The sequence below is a fragment of the Eleutherodactylus coqui genome, chromosome 7, assembly GCF_035609145.1.
Source record: "Eleutherodactylus coqui strain aEleCoq1 chromosome 7, aEleCoq1.hap1, whole genome shotgun sequence".
NCBI lineage: Eukaryota > Metazoa > Chordata > Amphibia > Anura > Eleutherodactylidae > Eleutherodactylus > Eleutherodactylus coqui.
This window is the reverse complement of record NC_089843.1, coordinates 223,530,451-223,555,858: the sequence shown is the minus strand read 5'-3', so window position 1 is coordinate 223,555,858 and position 25,408 is coordinate 223,530,451. Positions and strand designations below refer to the sequence as shown.

The 25,408-nt window shown below is 45.3% G+C and overlaps 1 protein-coding gene across 2 annotated transcripts in view; it reads right to left on the bottom strand.

The window, feature by feature from the left end:
* Positions 1-2,947: 2,947 nt before the first annotated feature.
* Positions 2,948-25,408, bottom strand: part of REXO1 (RNA exonuclease 1 homolog) — an 83,368-nt gene continuing 60,907 nt past the window's right edge. For both annotated transcript variants that reach the window (XM_066574496.1, XM_066574497.1), the window contains 10 exons: positions 22,513-22,636; positions 21,802-21,909; positions 19,377-19,514; positions 19,063-19,176; positions 18,701-18,774; positions 16,319-16,426; positions 14,987-15,102; positions 12,481-12,619; positions 8,990-9,110; positions 2,948-3,614 (listed from right to left, as the gene is read on the bottom strand). In XM_066574496.1, coding sequence (XP_066430593.1) covers positions 3,526-3,614; positions 8,990-9,110; positions 12,481-12,619; positions 14,987-15,102; positions 16,319-16,426; positions 18,701-18,774; positions 19,063-19,176; positions 19,377-19,514; positions 21,802-21,909; positions 22,513-22,636 — 1,131 coding nt within the window. In that variant the 3' untranslated portion in view covers positions 2,948-3,525. The remainder of the gene's footprint in view (positions 3,615-8,989; positions 9,111-12,480; positions 12,620-14,986; positions 15,103-16,318; positions 16,427-18,700; positions 18,775-19,062; positions 19,177-19,376; positions 19,515-21,801; positions 21,910-22,512; positions 22,637-25,408) is intronic.

The window sequence follows — 25,408 nt, the reverse complement described above, 5'->3', positions numbered from 1 at the left end:
CCTTGGTTATTATATTTAATAAGATTTTTTGTGAGGAGAAGTTATATACAGATAGAAATATATAAGCGATATTATAATACCGCACTCACAGGTTCAGGACATATTGGAATGTAGGTTTCCTTTAGTGTCCATGAAAAAAAAAATCTGCATTTTTTAAAGGCCAGGGGCTACTTGAGGCGGTTATCATGACTGTAGGCATCATTTAACAGCTCATAGTAAATATTGGTAATACGGTCATATCGGTTTCTGACTTTTACACAAGTACACTAATAAGCTTTATCATTCAGTATAGTCTTCCAAGGTTTGCATAAAAACCGTTGGCTAGCCATCATTTTTGGTCATCCAGGAAAAAAAAAAAAAAAAAAGAAGAATTGGGTACAATGCGATTATATTTACCCAATAAGCTAGAGGGGAACCATAAATACCCTTAGTATAAGTTGTGGAGGATGGACTATCATCTAGTTTCAGCATACAGGATGTTCTGGTGACAAAGTGTTTGCGGCAGAAGTCACAGAGAAACAAGTTCTTCCCACGGAGATCACACGATCCAAATGAAAAGGAGGCCAAGAATGATTGAAAAGGTAAACAAAACAAGGCAATACTCACATATAGACTGGGGATCGAATTGCATAATGAATGAAAAAAGTCATTGGAATGGCTCCAAGTTAACAAAAATCTATATTAACCATAGTCGGTATTGTAATTTCCATAAAAGTCCAAGTTATTAAAATATTACAATATTTATCCTGTGAATTACATAAAAATAAGAACAAACCAAACCGTGTGCATCGGTATAGTCATTCAGATGGTCCCAATGTAAGGACTGCGCCCCTGCATCCACTGCGGTATACACCGCACTGAATGGATGGCTGCCGCCCGCCTGCTCCTTTCTCCGCCGTTGGTTTGAATAACTTGATTCAGTATAGAGGAACTCCATAGGGCACAAGTCAGGAACAGTGAGTGTACATTCTGTATCTTACCAAACCAGGGACAGGCAGGCCATGTGTTTCACCATCATACCAACCTCGCCTTACTGGACCCACTCATAGCAATGTGGATATTGCATGGCGCTGCGGTCACACATGCGTGGCTCCATTGCTTTCAATGGGGCTGATGGAAATAGAGTACATTTTGATGTTGAATTCCACTGCAGCAAGTTTCGCCATAACCTGGCGCAAAAGCTTCGCCCGTGAGAAAGAGCCCCAAGCCATTTACAGGTATGGTTATATGTATATACACACAAAGCAGGAATACTCGTGTCATGGCTTTACTATACAACAAATTTCCCTTTTTTTCCTGTTTTAACTAAATTAGAGAGCGAGCCCCTCTCATCTCGAGTAACTGCCTTCTCCTCCGAGCGTGCTCATGTTTGGGGGGGGGGGGGGGGGGTGAACTGAGGGGAGAGCTCTCTCCCTCCCCCCTTCCCGAGCACGCTCGGAGGAGGAGGCAGTTACTCAAGATGAGCGAGCACGCTCGGTAAGGTCAGTTACTCGAGTAAGCCTCGCTCATCTCTACTAATCATCTTTTAACCAAAATAAAATCTTGTTTGCCCGTGTCCAATGATGCAAAGGTAGATTTAAAAAAGTGTTAGAGTACATACACTTCCCCCTTCGGAGAGCTTCTGCTCCACTGGCCTTTTTCAGCTCCTTCCAGCAGCAAAAGACGACCCCATAAACTGCTCTATGATGCCATCTTCAACTGCTGGAAGGAGCCAAAAAAGGCTGATTAAGCAGAAGGGCAGGTATTCTATAAAGGCTACATCTACCATGGAGGTGCACAGGTTTGTATAGAGATATAGAGCCAAAATAGGACATTTTAAATCAAGTCCTCTTGTTAAGTGCCCTTCACAGTATAAAACAATTAAAACACTATCAAATAAAATGTAAACTAGAGCTGAAATGTACATAAAGATACGAACCAAGAAAACTCCTGGGAGCAGAAATCTGTGGGTTTCTAGATGTACGAGCGCCACATGTAGGGTCAATCAGCGATTGTAGATTGTGATCCCAAAGATAGGGATCTCCTGACTAGTCTTCGGAAACCTAAATCCTGTTGACCAGTTCCTTCCTGGACGGAGCTGAAAAGGTCTGTCACCGCAGTAGATTAAGATTAGCTGATCAATTGGGTTGGTTCGATGGAAATGAGTGAAACAGGGAAACGCATCGAACCGAGAGCCAATCTTCTGCATTAACGAACTAAGAGAATATCTAAAAATACACCCAGAATCAGTTCATTCTAATGAGCTTTGCAGGATCGCATCACAGATCTTGAGACGTGAATGAATGAGGTCATTGAGAATATCCTTGTCCACTCATTTCCAGCGAACTAACCCAATTTAGGTTTCCGAAGACTAGTCAGGAGATGCCCATCTTTGGATGACTGTCACAATGTGGATCTACAATCGCTGACTGACCCTACGTGTGGCGCTCGCACATCTAGAAACCCACAAATTTCTGCGCCCAGTGTAAACTGTCCCGCGGTCAGACCCGCAGGAATATTCTTTGTTCGTCTTTCTAGGGGTGTTTCAGCCCTAGTTTTAACGTATCCATTAAATGTAGTTGTAATGGTGTCTGTGCTGTGAAGGGCATAGAAGTTTGCAATAGGACTTTCACTGAGGCAGAATGGAGGTAGATTTTTAAAGTGCACTTTAAATGCTTCGGGACAATTAAGAGGAAAAGAAAAAAAGGTGTACAAAGCCTTTAATGTACACTGATCGGGAACCTTCTGCAGCAGTAACATCCCCTCGGCTTACTGAGATACCCACACGTGATGACCCCTTAGAGTAAATAGACAAGCCAATTTTTTTTTCGGAATTCTGTAGTAGCCCCATGCCACATCATCAGCTGAACGAGTCTTTGCTGCATTATCTATCTTGTAAGCATTGTCAACAAAAACAAAGTTAAAAAAAGTTATTATATACTTATTGATTTTGTTCCAGTCCCACTGCTACCTGGCAGTCCTTGTCCTTTTTATTGGTCAGATCACATGACAACGGTAGGCAATCAGCGCCTTCTAGATTGACGTTTCACAGATTGTGACATGGCGGCTGCAGTCAATTGAAGCATATTGCATAGATGGCATATTAAGAAAACTATGTAAAAGTGAAAGGAGTTGATACATTGGTGCGCCAATACTGCAGACGGGGAGTATAACTGGAAGGTAGAGTGGTGCGCCAATACTGCAGACGGAGTATAACTGGTAGGCAGATTTCATTACAGTTTATAAAATTAAACTGGTGAGAAGCAAAAATGACTCCGTTCAAGTGTTAAAAAAAAAGTGCTTGTAAAGAAAGATGTGGTAAAACAAAGTTTGCAGTGTTTTAATCTGTTATGGTGGTATTTTCCTTCTAATTGGGCAAAAAAGATGTACATCAATACACAGAATATTTTAAAAATGTCTAACCCCCCTGTCCATGTAAAACACATCAGATGCTTTACACTCGGAAAGGCTTGAAATTCTCAAGTACAAAATGAAATCGGCAGCAGTTCAGTATAAAGGGTTTGCAGCTGGATTCCTTGATGTGGATCATCGCTTCACTTTAGCATCCTCCTTTATACGCCAGATCATCAGTTCCATGCAAGAGCATGCATCTTCACTAGAGTCGTGTCCCTCCACTAGGAGGAAGAAAGACACAAGAAAGTCAGTAAAGTAATGGAAAAGCCACCAATCTTTATTATTTACTTGTTTAAATAAGCTAATCTTTACTAATAAATCCTAACAGGATAAATGTAATCCTGACCAAATATTAACCTGTCGAAGCATATTAATATATCATAAACCTCTAGAATGTAAGAGGACAAATATGGCACTAAACCCCTGGAGAATCCAAACTTGCAGTTCTAGGATTTACAAGGGGGTGGTGATATGTATTGAGTCTCACCCACAAAGACAGAGCTAGACAGCTGTAAACTGCCGGGCGTACTTCTTCTATACTCAATGATGCAAAAACCAACTACCTAGGATCTTAACTTATCTATTTTTTTTCAGGTCCAAAGTGAACATGGCGGCATCTCCAAACACGTTCAGTGTGGAAGAGCTGAGGACCATAATCACGTTCCTATTTCTCCAAGGGAAAGGGGCAAAGCAAATCCGTGATGAATGTCACAAGCTTTGGGTGACGGTGGCCCTACATGTGTAATAGTTAAACGTTGGGTTGTAAATCTTAAAATTGGCCATTTTAGTGTTGGAAGCGATAAACCCAGTGGAAGGCCTGTCTCATTCTCATTGCCTGCAAATGTGAGAGCCACCCATGACATGATCATGGAGGACCACCGAGTATCAGCCAGAAGTATGGCTACACATCTGAGGATATAACAGGAGAGAGTTGGTGCCGTTATCCACAACGACTTGGGAATGAGAAAGCTTACAGCCGAGTGGATCCAGAAAAGGAGACGTGGGGAGACATCAGTGGCCGTTTTGGAACATTCTGCAAGAAATGAGTCAGATTTCCTGGACAAGCTGGTAACTGTGTTGGATCCGTAGATCTGCGTCTCATCACCAAAGGAACAGTCTAAGGAACGGAGGCACAGTAGTTCCCCAAGGCCAAAGACGTCCGTGTGCAAAGGTCAGCACAGTAGCACATGACAACCATTTTTTGGGATAGGAAGGGAGTTCTGCTTGCAGACGACCTCCCAAAGGGTTCAGCCATCAATGAAAAATATTACTGTTCGTTACTGACAAAGCTAAGGCAAAATATTAAGAAAAAACGATGAGAAAAGCTCTCCAAAAGCGGTCATGTTGCATGATAATGCCCCGTCATACACTGCAAAGGCCAGTATTGAAAAAATGACCTTCCTAGGCTTTCAATTGAAGCTCCATCCACCCCATTCACCCGGCCTGGCTCCGTCTGACTACCATCTGTTCCCCAATCTCAAAAAACACCTAAAAGGCCAATGGTTTGGGAGAGTTTTGGAGGCAACAGATGCTGCAAATAAGTTGTTTGACAAGTCGTTGGAAGAATTCTATTTGCAGGGACTTAGGAAGCTGCAGGAGAGACGTCACAAGTGCACGGACATCCTGGGAGAAGCTCATATAAATAAGCCTACATGCTTTTTCTTGCACCACACTTTACCCCCTTTGCTGCAACTTTGGTGTAGGATGTTGGTGTCATTAGAGGACACACATGCTTACCGTTGTAGTCAAGTCATCACGTGAGTTTAATACATTCAGGGACTGTCAGGCGGGTTGGAAGTTAGAATATTAAGTCTATGGGTGGCGCTACTGAAGTCTACGTCCTTCTAAATCACCTGCAAGGGGGGGGGGGGGGGGTTATTTTTTCTGGAGTAGGATGATGATGGCCTTTGGCCCAGTGTTGATTATAGAGCCTTGAACAGGATAACCATCAAGAATCAGTACTCTTTACCCCTGATTCCTGACCTCCTCAAGCAGGTTCTAGAAGCCCGTTGGTTTTCCAAGCTCGATCTTCTGGGAGCCCATAATCTCATTCATATCAGAGAGGGGGATGAATGGAAAACGGCATTTAAAACTCCTTTGGGGCACTTTGTATGTCTAGTCATGCCATTCAGATTATGTAATGCGCCAGCTATTTTTCAAGGTTTATGAACACCATTTTCCATGACCTCCTGGGCACGTTCACGATTGTATGTTTGGATGACATTCTGATAGTCTCTTCTGATTGGGAGAGCCATGTCAAGCATTTACAGACAGTTCTTTCCCGCCTTCGAGCTCAACATTTGTATGAGAAGTTGGAGAAATGCCTTTTCTGGGTACAGGAGATTGCTTTTCTTGGATATGTCATTTCTCCATCAACCATCCGGATGGACTCAGACAAGGTCAAGGCCAACATCGAATGGGTGCAACCAGCCAACGTAAAGGCGTTAAAAACACTTTTTGGAGTTCTCAAACTTTTATCGGAAATTTATTAAGAAGAAGTTTTCGGTGGTGGCCAAGCCCTTGACTGACCTAACCAAGAAGGGGGCTATGGTTGATTTTTGGTCACAGGAGGCTGTGAAGGCCTTTACACTTCTCAAAAGGGCTTTTTCCACAGCACCAGTTTTGGCTCAGTCGGATCTGGATCGCCCATTCATCATTGAAGTAGATGCCTCTAAACATAGTGTGGACCTGGACTCTAATCCTGTGCGTTTTTTCCAGTATGTTTAATCAGGCAGAACGCAACTATGATATTGGCAACAGGGAATTATTGGCCATAAAATGGGCATTTGATGAATGGAGACATTTCTTAGAGTGCGCTCATCATACTATTACGGTTCTCACAGACCATAAGAATTTGATTTATCTATTGTCCGCCAAGCTCTTGAACGCTGGTCAGGCAAGGAGGGCATTGTTTTTTTTCAATTTTGTAGTCCAAGAATGTCAAAGCTGATGCTTTGTCACGCAACTTCGGGGTACCCGAGGTAGAGGAGCCTCAGCCGGAGAGTATTCTGGGCCCGGGAGTGGTGGTAGCCGCGCTTACACCCGAAACCTCTGCTTTACTCCTGGCGGCTCAACAGTCTGTCCCCAAGGGCCTCCCTGAGGGGAGGTTATTTATTCCCCGTGCCTTGTGGCTCCTCATTTGTCAGTATTAGCGGCTCATCCAGGAGTACGAAACACCCTGGAGCTGTCTGGCCATATGTATTGGTGGCCACAAATGTCTCAGGACGTCTGGAAATTTGTGAAGTTCTGCCCTATCTGTGCCCCAGGTAAGAGCGTACGGAGACAACCTAAAAGGTCCACTTCATCCTCTTTCCTTTCCAGAGAGACCATGGACCCATTTGTCGATGGATTTTATTACCGACTTGCCCGAGTCCCAGAGGTGCTCAGTCATCTTGGTGGTAGTCGACAGATTTTCAAAAGATGGCACATTTTATTGCTCTTAGGAAGCTTCCGTCCGCTCCTGAGTAAGCCACCATATTTATCAAGGAGGTTGTGTGCCTGCATGGGGTCTCCAAGGATATTGTTTCCGACCGGGGAGTACAATTTGTTGCCCGGTTTTGGAGGGCTTTTTGTAAGAGTATCGGGTTGTCGTTTTCCTCTGCCTTCCCCCTGGAGTCTAATGGGCAGACGAAACGTATCAACCAGGAACTGGTTCAGTACCTCAGAATGTACGTGAGTGATTATCAGAGTCTCTGGGTCAATTATTTGGCGTTGGCCGAATTTGCCATCAATAACCATACACATTCGGCGTCTTGCGTGTCTCCTTTCTTCTGTAATTTTGGTTTTAATCCCAGTTTTACAGTGTCTTTCCCCTCTTCCTCTAACAATCCTTCTGCAGACATTCGGGTTCAGGACCTGCGGGAGGTGTGGGAGAAGGTGCGGGGCAACTTGGGTCCAGCGGTGGGGTGCTAAGAAGGAGTAGAGGTACATGTACCATTTTTGAACCTTTTTCTGTGGGACAGTTGGTATACTTGTCTTCCAAGAACCTGAAGTTAAAAGTGCCTTCTTTGAAGCTGGCTCCCCGATTTGTGGGCCCTTTTCCAGCCACCAGAGTGATTAATCCTATGGCGTACGAGCTGGCACTGCTGGACACGTGGAGAATCCATCGAGTTTTCCACAAGTCGCTCCTTAAGAGGCATGTCCCTCCAGTGGTGATATTGCCAATAATATTTTTGCAAATATGTCATTTTAAAGACTTTTTGTTTCTATAGTGCACATGAAAATGAGGATTTACACCCCAAAATAGATACCCCTGTTTGTCCTGTATTCAGAAACACCCCCATTGTGGCCCTAATCTTATGTCTGTATACACAAGGGGGCCAAACTGAAAGGAGCAGCTGGAGGCTTTCAGAACAGACATTTAAAAGAAAAAATATATATATTGAAACCGATTAACCAATTCGTCAGGTTCTGATAACAGAACTGAAGCGCAGGGTACTTCATGACTATACTGAACAATCTGCAACATTGTGTGACATTTCTGCTGGTTTTGAGCCATCCAGTTCAGCTTAGGCTTGGTTCACACTTCCATCTGCTCTTTCCATCCAGGGATTATATGCTGGGAAACCGCAGAATGCTGCGCTACTTTTTCCAGTAAAAATGGCCGAACTACATGGAACCCATCAGGGACGGCTGATTTCCGTCATTTTGACATATCCGGCCTTATATTTTTCCATAACAGAAATCCTAGCAGATCCTAAAAAGGGATGATCACAGTTTTTCTTTAACACATCCTGTTTTTTTGGTTTTTCCTGTCAACCTTCAAAAAAATGTAAAAATGTTAATGTAGCTGTGTGAGGCTATTTCTAGTGGGACGACTTGTATGTTTCAGTAGTATATAATGTACTGAAAACAATCTCTACAGGGGAGCAAAAGTGAAAAAAACAGACAAAGCAAAAACACAACCGCCATCTTTGGGTGGGTGCATGGGGGGGGGGGTGAGAGAAGGGGGACTGTTTACAGCACACATACTGGGGCAAAACAACTATTTATTCCGGGGGTCAGCAGGATTACAATTATTGCACAGTTTAGCTTTTCTTACTGCACCACTTACGCCTTATTTTGATAAATTAAACTTTAATTATATGAATAGTTTTTTGTTAACTTTTAAATATTCTTAATTTTTTTTGTTTTCTTTTAAATAACAATATAAATAACTTTGCCGATTCAAATCCCCGTGGGCCAATTACAAAAGGTAAAACAGATTCTACAGTATTGTATTATGTAAATGATCAAACCATCTCTGACAGGTAGTCCATCAAGACGTGGCACAGGCCCCGGGCAGATAGGACAACCGAACAGCACCTCACATTCGGAACCCCTCGATGCCGATTGGGGATTTGAATGTTGCTGTTAGAATTGCCAGCATGATTTAAAAGGGTTAACAGCCGCGATCAGCTTAAGCATTGATGGTGGCGGTTGTCAGTTGTCAGACAGCCAGCACTTGCTGTGCATGGAGCCCCTCCAGCCACATGCAAACCCTGCATTCGGCGGCCGTACAAGGGGTTAAAGCAACGCAACGTAAAATCTCTAACTTACTTGTAAAGGCTAGACGTTACGGATCTCATCGAGGTGAATGAGTTGTATGGATGCTTACCGTTGTCTTGGATAATCCGCTTCAGATGATCAGCCATTAATGAACGAAGGGCACGCTTGTAAGGCAGCCCGAGGCGGTGAGGGAAGACCACCGCTGTGTCCACTACAGTGGGGTGAATGAGCTGAAACAACGTGACAAACCGTCCTCATGAGAAGAGCGCTTCCTTCATTAAGGCAGTATGAGCAATTACTAGACACATTAATTAGCAGAAGTGTCACTAGGTCTGTACTCCATCATTAATGAGTTCTGTGGCTGCTTAGTCAAGTCGACCGTGTAAATTGTAAACATTTGTCAATTACTGATGTGGGCTAGATTATACTGATTGATTTAACCCATTAGGGACCGCCCACTGGTCACTGAAGGGCTTTGAACCTGCACATATACCTGTTTATGGTGGTGCAGGTTAAACCATGGGTGTCCTGGGCCAGGAATAGCCGGGCCCTGGCTGTCTGACAGCAGGACTCCTGCTCTAATGGCCAGGAGAGGAGAAACCTCTGACCCCGGCATTTATGGTGTTAAAAATGACTAGGATCGATGTCAGATCTTGTAGACTGTCATTATAAGCATAGTACAGAAATAATGCTGTGTATTATGCTAGTCATCGACCGATAATCTTCATATCCCCTTAAAGGACTAAAAAGTTGTCTAAAAAGTTAGGTTTTCTGGGGGTTTTGAAGAACTGTCCTCAGGATAGGTCCGCGGGTCAGAATGCCTGCGGATATGCTTTCTACACTGTCCATAGTGACAGTCACATGGGATCAGCTGATCGCCCTGATCATAGCACAGTGGCAGGAGTTAGTACTGCAGGCTCAGTTCCTCTTGAATTTAATAGGAGCCGTGCCTGCAATACCAACCGCGGACACTGCACTACAGACAGCACAATCTGCTAAATCCTGGGTGAAATGACACAACATGCTGAGCTATTTTAGCTGGATGGAGACTGAATGACCTCCGCATTATAGTCATTTAGTTCTGTAATAAGACTGTCAGGAAAACAGATCTCACAGTGATGAACATAGCCTAAGGCTGCCTGCCCACGGGCGATTGTTCATTGCGTTACCCATGGAGATAATCCGGCCGCGGGTAACACAGTGAACGCTTTCCAAAGCGATGTTAAGAAAAGCACAGCAGTGGCGTCCACGAGCGGAGAATCACAGCGACCCCCCCCCCCCTCCCTGCGGCGGATTATCACTGGCGATATTATGCAACTGCCGTGGACCCCCCTTAGGCACAAGTTCAACCTTACTATATCTGCCCCTTCCTTTGGGAGAAGAGGGGGTGGGGTGGGGTGTTTTTGACTTTGTTTACATGTACATTTCTTTTACATTAACATGGAGTCTTTCTTTAGTACACGTTTAGGTTTAATATAAAGCATGTAATAACTGCCCCGCTTTAGGGCATTAAGCCCCATCAACACAAACTGCTGGGATGGTTTATCACTACAATGCCTTTAAACTGCTGAAGGAGAAAAAAGGATTTCCATGGCGGTTCTAGCATTAAAGATTGCGCGGCTACAGGTGAAATGTCTGAACCCCGGGGCACCATGCACCGGCCGCTTGTAATTTAGGTGGGGGGGGGGGGGGGGCATGGCCACGCAAACCACCCACCAACCTCAGAGTATAACAAGGCTTCAATGCAGAAGTGCTCTATGGCTCCAGCGGCCCTCCGCCCACCAGCCTTTTTGCCGCAGGTTAGATCCTGTACAACGGATGCCTCAGCATGCTGCAATAAATATCCACATGCCGAGTTGTATGCCGGCTGTTGATAATGGAGTTGGCTTGGCGTCAGGAAGAACAAGAGGGCAAGAGGGGAAGCGGGGCAGACCATGCAGAGCAGCTCCGAAAACACGTACATGAGGCTGTCAGACCGCTACTAGGTGTCCTCTGGACATTTAGCCTAGAGGGGTTTCCAGCTCCACAGTTCAGTCATTGGTGGATCCCAGCGGATTGGTTGCATCACCAAGTCTGGAGCTCCATAGACTGCAGCTGCCCAGTGTAATATTGCAGGCACCGCTCCCATTTAAAGGAATGGTGACCTGCAGTACCTGCCATGTAAGAGGTGAGCGGCTAGCGATAACAATGGATGACGAGTCCACAGGATACAAAACACATTTAACAATTGTAAGACTGCTGCCCTGGGACACTAATTGCTGCCTGCAACAGGTCTACATATCTGTCGAAGTTATCCATCATTACACCAAATTTAGTTTTCCTTCTTGCTGTACCATTTTAAAAAACAACGTCTAAAAACGTATTTTCTGCTGCCATCTTCTGACCACCATATCTCCCCATCGATGGGGCTCTGCAGAATGCCCGGTGGTTTCTATTGGCACCATTTTGGAGTATATTAAACCCTTTCCAATCCACTGTCTGATGTCTGAAGACATTCTGATTGAAGACTGTACAGCTCTGATGTGGGAAGACGTCCTGCAGGGTATTCTTACTGTATACTACTGGCCGCTCTGTTATCTGGGGGCCTCTCAAGCATGTCACATACTGCAGTACTGGCTCTAGCCAGCAGATGGCGCCATTGTATAATCACAGAAAGAGAAAGGCCCCTAGGAAACCCTGAATCCAAAAAAAACACTAAAAACTTTAAAGCCCTCAGGAAAGACTGGAACTTGCTGGCATTCTACTAAGACAGGCCACAGGCTCTTAATACGCAGAAATACATGGCAGCCCTGGACTACCATGACAACCTCATCACTGGAGGGGCCGTTGGGGCCATTTATGGTTTACATACACAGAATAGTAAAGGGTGTGTGCTTTATGGCAGCCGATAGGAAATCGATGATGGGATCCGAAATGGGCATTTGATAGACAAGAGTCCGCCGCTCAGTACCTCCAGTTATCAGGAGTGCGTCGGTCCGCCATCATTCTGTACAAGAGCGGGTGGCTGACTGTTCTGTACCCATTACAGCGGCATGTGCTGAACAGTACCTGCAACACCATCTGTGGGAACAGCAAATTGCTGGAGGTGCTAAGGCATGGACCCCTGCTGAGTAACTATTGAGGAGGCTACCTTCAGGGTAAGTCATCAATAATTCAGACATTTACTATTGCTATGCCATGAACTACAGTCTCCATACAGCTTATAAATAAGCCTACACATGTAACTAGAGGATGCCTAGACAAAAGAGAGAGAAGGTCAAAACCCACGTGGGCAACAAAATATCCTCGTGCTCTCTCCGTGGTCTATGTAGACCTCTTACACATGAGGATGTAAGCCTTTATAGTAAGCGGCTGTCATTACTGCCAACCCGGTTTATCTCCCTACGGGGCCCTATGTGCAACGCTCCATCTACGGGGCCCTATGTGCAACACTCCATCTACGGGGCCCAGCGGTTCCTCTCCTTGGTGTGGTTGGTAAGTGGTGATACGTTCCAGCGGCTCTTGTGCTGCAGCATACATATTCAATGTTCTTGTGGTTTGGGGTATTTATCAAGTAACTAAAGAAATACACTAAAAAAAAATGGGTAAAAGGCATCTTACCTTCAGTGCAAAAAGGTCGCTTTCCAAGCTATGGCCAATTAATATTGAATGACAGCTGAACATAGAGAGGAGGACGGCCTGCACGTCCCGCAGACTGATGCTGGTGTTCTGGAGATCCTCTTCTGTAACTCCAGAGAACCTTCCAAGACAAGAGTTGGCCATCAGACATGACTCCCTACCCCACATTCTTATGCTGTGGTTTATCAAACTGATGCAACTGGAAGAAAAACTACCATATATACTCGAGTATGAGCCGAGGCAATAAGTTTTACCACAAAAAAAAAAAAAAAATTGGTAACACTTATTGACTCAAGTATAAGCCGAGCTATACTCCAGTAGGTTAAAAAAAAAAAAGCAATACTCACCTATCAGCCGGCATCTGTGCTCCCGGCGCGATGCTTTGCCCAGCGGTGCGGCCAGCTGCTGCATTCTTCTCCCCGTTGTTCTTTTAAAATCCCCGCCATCAGCACTGTGATTGGATCGAGCATTGGCCAATCACAGCCGGCGCTCGATAAACCAATCGCAGCCATTCAGAATGACATCACTGGCTGTGATTGGTTTATTGAGCGCCGGCTGTGATTGGCCGGCGCTTGATCCAATCACAGAACTGACGGCGGGGATTTCAAAAGCAAGCCAGGGAGAAGACAGTGGGAAGAAGAATGCAGCAGCTGGCCACACCGCTGGGGTTAGCATCGCGCCGGGAACACAGATGCCGGCTGATAGGTAAGTATTGAGGTTTTTTTTACCTCACTCAAGCATAAGCTGAGGGGGGCTTTTTCAGCACATTTTTTTGTGCTGAAAAACTCGGCTTATACTCGAGTATATACGGTACTTGGATTTGGGCATGTTCAATAAAGATAACATGCCCTAAAACCTAAAGGCTTTCTGCTACTGTTCCTTAAAAAAGGTCACCAAGACGGATAAAACTGGGCGTAAACCTGTATTAACAGGCATTTCTACTACATCACTAGCAGTACTGCGGGACCACCGGCAGCATCCGGCCCTCCTGGACAGCAGGCTGGCGATGCATCTCCCCAAAGCCATGTCTAATGCACATAGTACAGCCCTCCCAAATATTAGTGGATGCTCTAACCTCTGAAGACTCTCCACAATCCTCCTGCTGCAGAAAGTGGCGATAGTGGTTTCCACTAGTCCAGCGTAAATAAAAGGGGTTTTACCAAACCTCGTCCACTCTGCAGCAGAGCAGTGAAGCCCCCAGCATGCCGCTTGGTTTATTCTGGAAATGCTGCAGATTTCCACTGGGAAATTCATTCATTGGAACGCAGTCAAAAATCAGCATCAGAATCCGGATGCAGCTTTTCTCTGCGATGTGTGAACAGACTCCAAAACACTCCTAGCAACAGCCGGAGGTCCCATGAATGCAGAGACTGCGGAGAACGCAACTAAAACGGAGGAATTAAAGCTACAAACAAGGGAACCTTCCACATGCTGCGAATGCTAGAAGTGTAAGCCCCCCGTGACGGAGGGGTTGTATTCTGGGACCACCGCTCCATGACGCGGCTGCAGGGTCGCCGTTTTACATGTGCATCTTCTATAGTGTAACAAGTCGCTGTGGCAGACAAAGTCCTTAAGAAAGCTGCTATAAATCACCGAGAAGAACCAAAGAAATACAAACATCCTTATAAAATATAGCGTGTCAATTACTACATGTACTGATACACGTGTGAATCCAGAAGCCACGGACCGCACTTGGAATTTAAATGAAGGAGTCAGGCAGTCCCTTCAGCAGTCCCTATTTTAAGACGGTCTACCTCTACATTCAAGTACCCTCCTACAATGTAACGCCCAGTTTATAGTCCTACATAGAGGTCTAGATTCGGTGACCTCCTGTATGCTGGCCTACCACACTGGGCCCGCTGGTAGCGGGGTCATCTGTTGGATTGATTCATTCAGCACTGCACAACATCACGGGGCCCGTTATCATCTCCGGGTATATAATATAATGTTGTCTAAGTGCACACACTGGATTGTAGGAGATTTAATAAGGTACATGTTTAATTCTTTGGTTCTTCTCTAGTATAACCAATCAGCCATAACACTAAGAGCACAAATCTTGTGTAGGTTTTCCTCCTCCCACCACAGACTCCGGAGACCTCTGAAGGGTCCCCCGGGCATTACCCCGTGCTAAAAGACAATGGTTATCACCATTTTTGATGCACACGTGAAGAGCACATTCCCGCAGTGGCTGTGGTTGGTCCACCAAGTGCACTACAAATACGTGGCACAATCTAGGGTGGCCTGTGATATCACTCGGCCACATCGGTGCTTGTGTGAATATGGTTAAGGTGACACCAGGGGGCTAAACTTTGACTGCTTTTACTTTTCTGCTCCTAAAAAGCATAACTTGTATGTTTTGCCATTTTGACAAATAGGCGATCTCTGACCCGCGTACGGCCATGTACTGATCTGTTGGGTCCGCCAGCAGCGAGGCACTAGATGGGGAGGATGCCATGATGCCATAGAGATAATGGATCCCCCCAATCACCTGGTGTTGTAGTCCACGATCTTGTTGTCCGGCAGTACGAAGGTGTCATACACCACCTTGAGCTGAGTGTTGATGACGGTGACTCGGGTCAGCTCCAGGCCTCTCTTAGTGTAACACTGGAAAGTCACAAAGCCAAAGTCAGATGGTATTTCACAAGAAACACTACTGTACTAAAAGCCCATGGCAAGATCTGCCCAACTCCATGTTCTTTAAACCCTTAAGGACCCAGCCAATTTTTCCTCCCTACTTAAGACACAACTTTTATCCATCAACATAGCTGTCTGAGAAATTCAATGTGTCCTGCAAAAACAAAAAAACCCCTTCAATGGCACCATCCGATGTAACACAAGGTACAGAAACACTACGTGGGTGAAATGCAATAAAAGCGCTATCCTGCTGTCTCCGAGGTGGGGGGGGGGGGGGGGGCAGAGGTGGGTCTTGTTTCTACATGGTACACACTGCAGCAAAAATGACACGATTCCTGTATCCTATGGGTCAGAACAATTACTACAAACCAAAAATGTATAGCGGGTTTTTTTTGCGGTACTACTTACAAATAAAATCTTTGGTTTAAAATAAATAAATACATTTCGGCTGCAGTAAGTTTTTGTGGACATTCTGTAGTTTCCATTGGGATCATTTCGGAGTACATGTGACACATGTGACTTTTTGTAAGCTTTTCATTCCTTTTTTTCTTGGAGACGAGGTGACCAAAAAAAAAAGAAAAAAAAACAACTATTCTAACAACGTAGATATGGCAAATATTTTTACATCTATCGATCCAACTAACTGATTTTTACATCTAGGGGACAAGAACTTGCGATGGTTTGATTTCTCCTGCAGTATGATGCAATACCATAGTACTGCATTATACTGCTATTTCACAGGCATGATGGGCAATCTGCAATGGCAGTCCGGGGAGCTTTCAAAAAGGACATTTAAATGTTGCTGTCAGCATGGATGGTGACATTTAAAGGGTTAACCGCAGCGATCAGCAGGCGTGTCAGCTGAAAGAAACAATCGGCCCCCGCATTGCATGGGACAGGATCAGCCACCCAAACCCTGACCCTCCATGTCGTATCAATGCAGATCATTTCTGAGCACGCGAACCGACACGCATCTTATTACACACCAAGAAATATTCTGAAGCTTCGATTTCACTTTTCTAACTTATGAGCCACTTCTAAAACAGTGCTGGCCTATGAGACGTGTGGGTCCCTCCACAGAGATAGCAGCTGTACCCACCCTAAGAGATTGTAGAACCAGTTTACTATTGGACTAATGAGCTGCTACACTTGTATCTTCAGAATGTGGCGCCACGGAACCCCTTACCATCTCACAGTCCAACGCAAACACTCCAGGATTCCCTTCAGCATTAAACTTTTCAAAAGTCTTCACAAAGCCATCCAGAGAATCCTTCCGGCCGTCCTGCACATGTTGCTGATGAAGAAAGAGAAGACAAACCTAAAGCAAACCACTTAAGACGCTTCCCAAGACTCGGTCATTGACAGAAGAGAGAAGATGACCTGCATCAGTGGAATACGGAGAGCAGCTCAGGCATGGCAGATCCAGGACACCTCCATTAGCCTATTAACACCCCCCAATGTACCCAGAAGGCACCGGGTGAAAACCTGCCAAGGAACAATTAGCCCAGAAGGAAAGGATAGAGGAATCTTTATAAATCTGTAAGACTTCCTGCAGCTTCCTGAAAGAAGGTCTTGTGGCTTAAGGCCATTTACATGCGTAGCAACTAAACTAATACATGGAATGACGGGACTGGAATACCCAGAGAGGCACCAAAACTGGGATTATTCACCCCGGAAAAAAGACGGCTAAGAGGTGATCAAATAACTGTATAAATACATGAGGGGACGATACAAGGATCTCTCCCAGGATCTGTTTATACCCAGAACTGCGAGGGTAACAAGAGGGCATCCGCTACGATTAGAGGAAAGCAGGTTTCATCACAACATAGAAGGGGGTTCTTTACTGTAAGAGCAGTTAGACTGTGGAACTCTCTGCCTGAGGACATGGTGATGGCAGGATCCATAGAGGAGGTTAAGAGGGACTTGGTGTCTTTCTGGAGGGGAAGGATATTACAGGTTATAAATCTTAGGTTAATTGTTAATCCGGGTATACAGGCAGGTAGGAACTATTAGGGGTTGATCCAGGGAACAGTCTGATTGCCATTAGGGAGTCGGGAAGGAAATTTTTCCCCCAAAAGGGCTAATTGGCTTCTGCCTCTTGGGGTTTTTTGCCTTCCTCTGGATCAACTCAGTAGGATAGACAGGCTGGACTACATACAAGTAATACGGGAACAGCACTCCTCCACAGAACCAATAAGGTAAAACCCACAGATACAGAGCTGCCAGCTACAGCAGGAGTCTGGATCAATAGACTCCACAAAAATGTCATCCAAATTGTAGATATGCTGTAGCAGCAATAATGATGCAGGAGTTATGCCAAAATAGTCTTTATTCCTCTGTGCAACGTTTCGATCATTCAGTGATCTTTGTCAAGCATGCTTGACAAAGATCACTGAATGATCGAAACGTTGCACAGAGGAATAAAGACTATTTTGGCATAACTCCTGCATCATTATTGCTGCTACAGACAGGCTGGACTAGATGGACAATGTCTTCATTCGGCCTTACATACTATGTTACTATGTAGCAATAATCGTCCACCCAAGCAAAGGTTTAACCCCTTAACATAAGCTTATGTTGTGGCTGCAGGGGGGTACCCAATGCACCAGCGTCATGTGGATGGCCCAGAGTCAGAAGCTGAGCCCATGCCATCCCGCAGCGAGAGCCAGCCTTGCATGGCAACCCCGGAAGTCCACGAAAACATCAATTTCCGCGATCTATGTAAATTGCGGCATGTAAATGGTTCACAGGGGGAGCATGCTAATGTAATGGACCGCTCATGATTTATGCTGCATGACTAATGCTGGAAAATTTGGCAAGATTGTGGCACAGTGCCTGAGGACGTGGTGATGGCAGGATCCATAGAGGAGCGGACTAGATGTCTTTCTAGAGCGCTATGATATTACAGGGGTTGGCGGTCCGGGTCTTACATTCAGGCAGGTACTATCAAACATCGATCCAGGGATTATTCTGAATGCCATCATGAAGTTGGGAAGGAATTATTTCCCCACATGGGATTGTCACACTTCCCCCTCCCCCTTGCATGCTCCACCTCTTATTCTCCGTTTTCCCTGACCTGGTGGGTGAAGTTTAGCAATTATGTCATCTCTCAGAGAAGACAATGCACACAGAATAGAAATGATCCTGCTCCCAAGATCACCATCTCTCATTTGCAGAGAACTAGCAGCAGCGCAGAAGACATTCTAGAGAAGACATGCGACTCCAGGAGCCGTCAGAAAATAAAACACCATCTGCATTTCTGTGCTTCTTTCTCACTGGGCTCCTGCTGCCCATAGGCATCTATGTAACTTGGTTTGTCTGTAAGCTGCCAAGTGGTCTTCACTAACGGTCTTCAGGCAGATTTGAGCAATAAATTGAGAGTGAGTGACCAGTGGGGAAAGTTACATTTTGCATTAATACGATATTACAAAAGTTTTTGTTTCACTTGTACTACAGAGTTATGAAACAAATGTTTGTTTTTTTTTAAATACAGGTCAATTAATTAAGGCCCAACAGACTTTGTGGTTAAAATCATGTTGTGATCAAAATTGAAGAAAATCTGGCTAACCTTCGCTACTTGACATCCAGTTGATCCAACAGCACCAGAGCAGCAGCTATAATAGGTCTCCCACCCTCCGGGCGCTGAGAGAACAAGAATTAAGAGAGAACAGTTAATGTCTTTATCACAAGTGCCATCTGCATCCAGAACTTATGTTTAGCATCAAGATAATCAGTTAGTTGCGGTCTGAAAACACTAAAAAAAATGTAACAATGAGGTTGAGATTTCTTTCAAAAGGACACTTACTATCAATACGGAACAGATTTCCACAGAAAACACGACAAAAGAAACAAAAACTTTCTATCACATTTGCAAACCATATGTAATTTTCACACGCTGTTAGCAGCTCCCTTCCCCTTGTCAGACAGCACCTCTCTGCCGGCGGAGACGGCCCCAATGGTGGACACACTCCTCTTGGCGCACACAGTTTCCACTAGGTGTCACCAGGTAGTCTGCTCCACAGCGGCAACATATCTTGCAGGAGGCTATGGTTAAGAGAAAACATAAAAGGGTTGAGTATATTAATAGTAAGGGGTTAATGGCAAGGATATAATAAGGGGTTAATGGCAAGGATATAATAAGGGGTTAATGGCAAGGATATAATAATGGGTTAATGGCAAGGCATATTCCAAGCACATTTTGGTTTTTGATGGGGGGTACATAATTTGGAACTTTCAATACTTACAGTCTGAATTCTTGCCTTCTTCTCCATTATAAACCATAGCCCTCCCAGGCTTCTCAGGGTGTGGCATTGGGTAGCCGTGCTCCTTCAGCTCCTCGGGTGTCAGGATGTAATTTTTCAGTTTTTTGGTTATTGTGGACTCTGTAGGAAAAAATAAAAAAACTCACACTGATTTGTACAAACATACTGTCTATGTCTATGTCAAAAATATTAATTCAAAGGGTTTGTCCAGTTGTAAACCATTTATGGCCAACCCTCAGGATAGGTCATCAATAATAGATTGGCCATGGTCCCAGATGAGGAAGCCCAGCCGATCGGCTGTTTGCTGGGCCAGTGTGCTTGTGCACAGAGCTGATATCTGCAGGACGCAGGCGGCTCCGTTCCCACTGCACCGGGTCAGGCTTGGTATTACAAGCAAAGTTCTCATTCATTTTAGTTGGAACTTGGCCTGCAATACCAAACTTTACCACTGCAGTAGGAATGGAGCTGTCTGCTTCCTGCAGAAATCAGCTCAATGTACAACCGCAACAGCACAGAGAAAAGCTGATCAGTGGGGGTTCTGGGTGGCCAACCCCCAATCTACTATTAGTGGCACATCCTGATTTTAGGCTGTAAATAGTTTACAAGCCCTTTCACATTTATCAGCTCATCACAGGATAGGTGACAAATGTCTGATCGATGAGACCCCCAACACTGATGAGAACAAAGGTCACGTGTTCTCATTTTTTCCTCATTGCCCAAAACGGGGAGGAACTTGAATGGAACCGATAGCCAAGCATGCTCGCTGCCACTCCATTCATCTCAATGGGACTGCAAGGTGGGAAGACTGCTGCTGCACCCTGTGGGGGATTCAATGAAGGGGAAGTGGGTACATGACACCCCATTGACGTGATCGGGGACCTTGGCGATTGGCCATCCCCTGTCCTGTGGATAGACAGATGTTGAATGTGGGATTACATCTAACTGGGCACATTATGCAGATTTCCCCCATTCCTGATTCTCTGTATTTAGGTCTTCAAATTAAGACGACAAAAAGGTAACCAAAGTGAAGGCAGCTTTTACACTTCTGTACTTTTTTGGACTACAAGATGCACTAATTAAGCAAGAAAGAAAAAAAAAAAGAAAAAAAATAAGGTATTTGTGTTGTCCAGCAGGTTGTCTGCACGCCAGAAGCTTCTTGGCTACTGCGGGAGCCGAAGGGCGATCCTGTGACCAGATGCATGGCCGGCAAGAGAGCAGGCTCGTACACCGTATACACCCTTCATTAAGGCTAATGTGGCAGCGTGTAATATCTAGAGGAGCAGAAGGCGGGGGGGGGGGGGGGGGGGGGTCACCCAACAAAGTGCAGCAAACAGCATCCACTCACAATGGGGAAAAACGGGTGAAAATCTGCACCAAGTGAAATCCTGCGTGGATCTGCTGGGGGCACACCTACCCTTACAGGAGGACCGTTACCCTGCCAGCAAGGAGGAGCTGCACAAGACCAAAGTTACTGACATCAACCCCTCATCTTCCTCAGACCGCCAGGGAAGGTTTCATTATCAAAAGACATTTCACACACTGTCTAAAGGCCCTTTTACACGCTACGATTATCGCTTAAACCACGCACGACTGAACGAGTCAACGACATTTTTGAGTAAAATGGCTCACCTAATAATTAGTATTTTCCCCTCAGCAGCAGCTGGGCGTGTTTGTGTGAGAGATACCCAGCCAGCAGAGTCCATTGTCTTTAGCCCCATTTACACGCAATGATGATTGTTCAAAGTTCGCGCAAAAGAACTTGAGCGACAGTTTTGAGCGATCATTTTACACAAGCTGCTAATGGGCACTAATGCCTATTAGCTTCATTTTCATGTAACTGAAGCTCCCTTCGCTGTATGCAGATAACAGTGGGTGGTCTGTTATCTGCATACAGCTCTATTGTTCTCTCGTGGGACTGCAGCTGAATACAATGTTATCAGCACTCCTGTGGGGAATTCACTGCATGCAGTCCCTGCTATCAGCTGGCTGGCCGAACAATGGTTTTATGCTGAGCTAAAAAAATCATTGTTTGGCCAAAAAACTAACAATGGTAGCATTTACACGCAACGATTATCGCTCAAAAAGACCTTATAGAACAAGTTATGAGCGATAATCGATGTGTATAAATGGGCTACAGGTTCATTCAAAAAGATATTTTATTGAAGAAAACGGCGCCATCTGAGGCGGAGAGAGGAAACGCAGCGCAATCATTTGTGGAGGGTCACCTCTATCCAAGGTCTACAGTGTAGCATCTCCACAAACCATTATACAATATCCTGCAGACGGCACTGACATACTACAGGCTGCTCTGCAGATTGGACCCCATCCAGTGGAGGAGTGAAAACCGGAACCCTTAGCAACTGGAAGCCCCTTTAATGCTGAAAATCTTAAGATCCAAGTCTGGTACCCGTCAGTTCTTCATCCTGATGAATAGTGCGCTGAACAGAAAAACTGGTCTTGGCTGCCAACTTCCCCCCAAGGACCGACTCGTGGGAAACCACTTTCTTGTTGACTCCTGGAAGAGAAAACCATAAAGCTGCATCGCTGCAAAATAATAAATATTGTATCTCATACTAAGCAGGAGAAGGAAATGGTTCAAAACAGACAACCCACCTTGAAGGATGCACTGCAGAATTATTGCACAATGCAACACCTCCGTCCCCCTCCGCCCCCCCCCCCCCCCCCCCCCGGCTCCATCCGCACAGTGCAACCACAGATGCAGCAGTGTGTAACCACAGATCCCCCTCCAGGCTCCAGACCCCCACGATCATGTGCGCACCCCGGCCTATTCAATATTTACATCTAAGCTGGTACTACGCAATTCAATGAGACAAGCCTGTAATACTCAGGATGACCACTAGGCTGAAGAAAATAAATGATCCTCTAGCTACACATATACATACTAAACATATATTATATATACACACAGTGTTCTGAGCAATCACATGTAAATACTGAAGACCATAGTCCTTGCAGGAGTGCCTCCTCGGTGGGCAGTCCTGAGGAGAGGATCCCTACCGATCAGAGGTTGATTGCTTCTCCTGAGGATAGGCCATCCATTATTGATAACCCCTTCAAAAGCCTTTACCATACGCTAAAAGACATTGTGCTTACGCACTTGGAGCGGCGGTCTTCTTCTCGGACCCTCGGCTTCGGAGTTTCTTTAGTGTGTTGACGGCAACATTAAGATAAATATTCCGACTGCTGCTTCGGCTGTAAACTGTTTTTTCCTCTTCCAGAGCCTGCAAGACAGAGAATGCTGCGATATAACCGAGCGGGATTCTCCACCTAAACCTTGAAGATGTGCGCTCACTTCTTGTGCGCGCCTTCTGAGAGCCATAACATTCGTATGAGCGCTTGGATCGGACCACCGGTATTACATGAAGAGTTCAGGCCCCTTTATAGCCCTGGTTCTTAGGGGTTGGTGAGACCAGCTGTGCGGGATGTCACTGTGATACACGATGAATGAAGTCAATGAATGTCCATTCAGCCATATCAGCATCCATACACTGCGAGTACCTTATGTGCGTGGAGAACATTGCAGCATGCGCTAACTGCATAATAACACCGCGTCCGGCACAACGGAGCGCTATGGGTTACGGGCGCAACGGCGCTATGAAACATAGCGGGGAAATAACAAACCCCACCGCACATGACAGCGTGAATGGGATGTGCCGTCAGACCCGCCGATGAAACGCAGTATCTTACGCACACGCCCCGGGGAATCAGCCCTTACTTTTATTAAGAACGGGGAAAAGGCTTATATTTAAAGTGTTAACTTGTGTTTACTTTCAGCCTTGCATCATGTCCGTCATCCTACTAACGCCCTCTCCATTGAAAAGGCCTAATTGGTGTACCAAGAAGCCAAACTTGGGGAGTCCCCATTATAAGGGTTGTACCAGAATTACAGTTACCCCCTATCCAGTGATGGGGGATAACTTGTTGATCAATTGGGGTGGGGGGGTCAGATTCCAGAAACGTCGGTCCCATGTCCCTGGCCTGCACTAGTGAGCAGGGGAATGAATCGCACTCCATTCATTTCCATTGGGACTGCAGAGACGGCACATTCTTGGCCGGCGGTCTATTCACTGCGGGTGGGAGAAGCATCCTTGAAGTGACAAGAACAGGGGAACACGGGACTCCGTTCCCAGGAGAAGGTCTCCTGTGGATAGGGGATCACTTGAAATATTGCTAGTCCCTTTACTTACTGAACTTGGTCCTTTAGGGGTTAAACAGCACTTGGTCCTTTGTTTTAAATCACAACCAATAGCAAAAACGCGGTGCAGGATTAAACCCCTGCAATAGAGCAGGAGCGGGCCGGGTCTACGGCTGTCAGACACAGTGGAGGACCCAGAGGAAAAGGGACAAGTGGGTTTTTTTAAATCGCTTTAGACTTCTCCTTTCCGATGTACATAGCGCTCAATGAGCTATGTACTAAGAAGTGAAAGCGGAAGTGTTAGTTCCACTATGCGACCCGGCGACCATGTGACTGCCAGGGGCCCTCTGTTATAGCAGAGCTGCTGGGTCCTAGCCCTGATCAGCTCTGCCAGTGACTATTGGCACTACAGGGGAATGTTTTCCCTTTAATTGGGGCTCCTATGGATGCAGCTCGAATAAGATAAAAATACATAAAAAAACACCCCAAAACATCCGGCACAAAAAGGAGGAACCAATTCCTGGACTTTATTTTAGCGCAAAAATACAAATTCTAAAAGTAAGCTAAAATTAAAAAGAAATAAAAGCGTCTTTTTTAGTTTTTGGAATGGAAAAAAACAAAACAAAACAAAACACAAAAACGACATTGTTTGAGTGAATTTTGAGCAATAATCGTCCTGTATAAATGGGGCTTAACTAAGCGGGAAGTCCCTAACCCAGAAGGTAATGGCATATAGTAGATCCCTGAAACCATCGACGCCTACTGAAGCTTGGAGCCATCTGATCCCCAGTTTAGCAATATCAAACTGGGAACAATTAGAAATCAAAAAGTGGAGGATCTTCTGTTGCCAGAAGGGATGAAATCCTTGGATGTGCTACAGTCCTGCTTTCAGGTACCTGACGGTGATGGGCTTAAATATACTAGAATTACATCCCTCCTAAGGAAATATTACCTTCAGAGATCATAACTAGGCTCGACACGCAACCAAACATGACCAATAGGGGATTGGCATGCCCTGGAGGAGGAAAGCCATGGGAAACAAGATCATAAAGAAATAAGGAAAATTAATTGTGAGATTCCTAACCAGAGTTATTATCCAAATATATGGAGGATTTCCAACGGGTGATGAAGAGCGAGCTACTCAAGATACAAAATAAAGAGCGGACGTATGGGAAAAGAATCTCACATCTAAAAGAAAGGAAGAACTAAAACAACTGGCAGATAATACAAATGTGATAAGGGAGGTAACATCATTGTCACGGACTCCGAATTAGATCGGATGGAAATAAAGAACATCTTAGAAGATGGCAAAGTATCTAGAAAGATCACAAATAATCTCAAGAACGCTTGCTTGGGAAGTCTGAGGAAAATCTGGGATTATGGAAAAGAACTGAGTGTGTTGAGAGAAAAGGAATCCAACTACTTGTATCCGGAAATGTGTGTTCCTCCTATAGTCTATGGAATCCCGAAGATTCACAAGGAGCAGTTTCCCCCACCATTCCGTCTGATTGTTGCAGGGATCGGCGCACCCTGTGAGCTCGTCGGTGGACCGATCCCTGCACCATTTGGTAAGAAGAATGCCCGGTTTTATTGGACAGCAGATTCAGAACATCGAGTGGCAGGACAATAATTATTGGATACCAGAAGATGGGATTAACCCTTATTCCAGTATTTCCCATGACGCAGCGATACGAGCAGTACAATATCCTTTGGAGGAACATGGGGCGTGTGATGAGAGGCTGAGGAGTGCTTCATACAAGCTGGAGATTTACTACACCAAATTCTTTTTCATTTGCTGATGAATTCCTTGCTCAGATATCGGGAGCCCCGGTGGGTTCCGCTTCTCTCCTCCAATCGC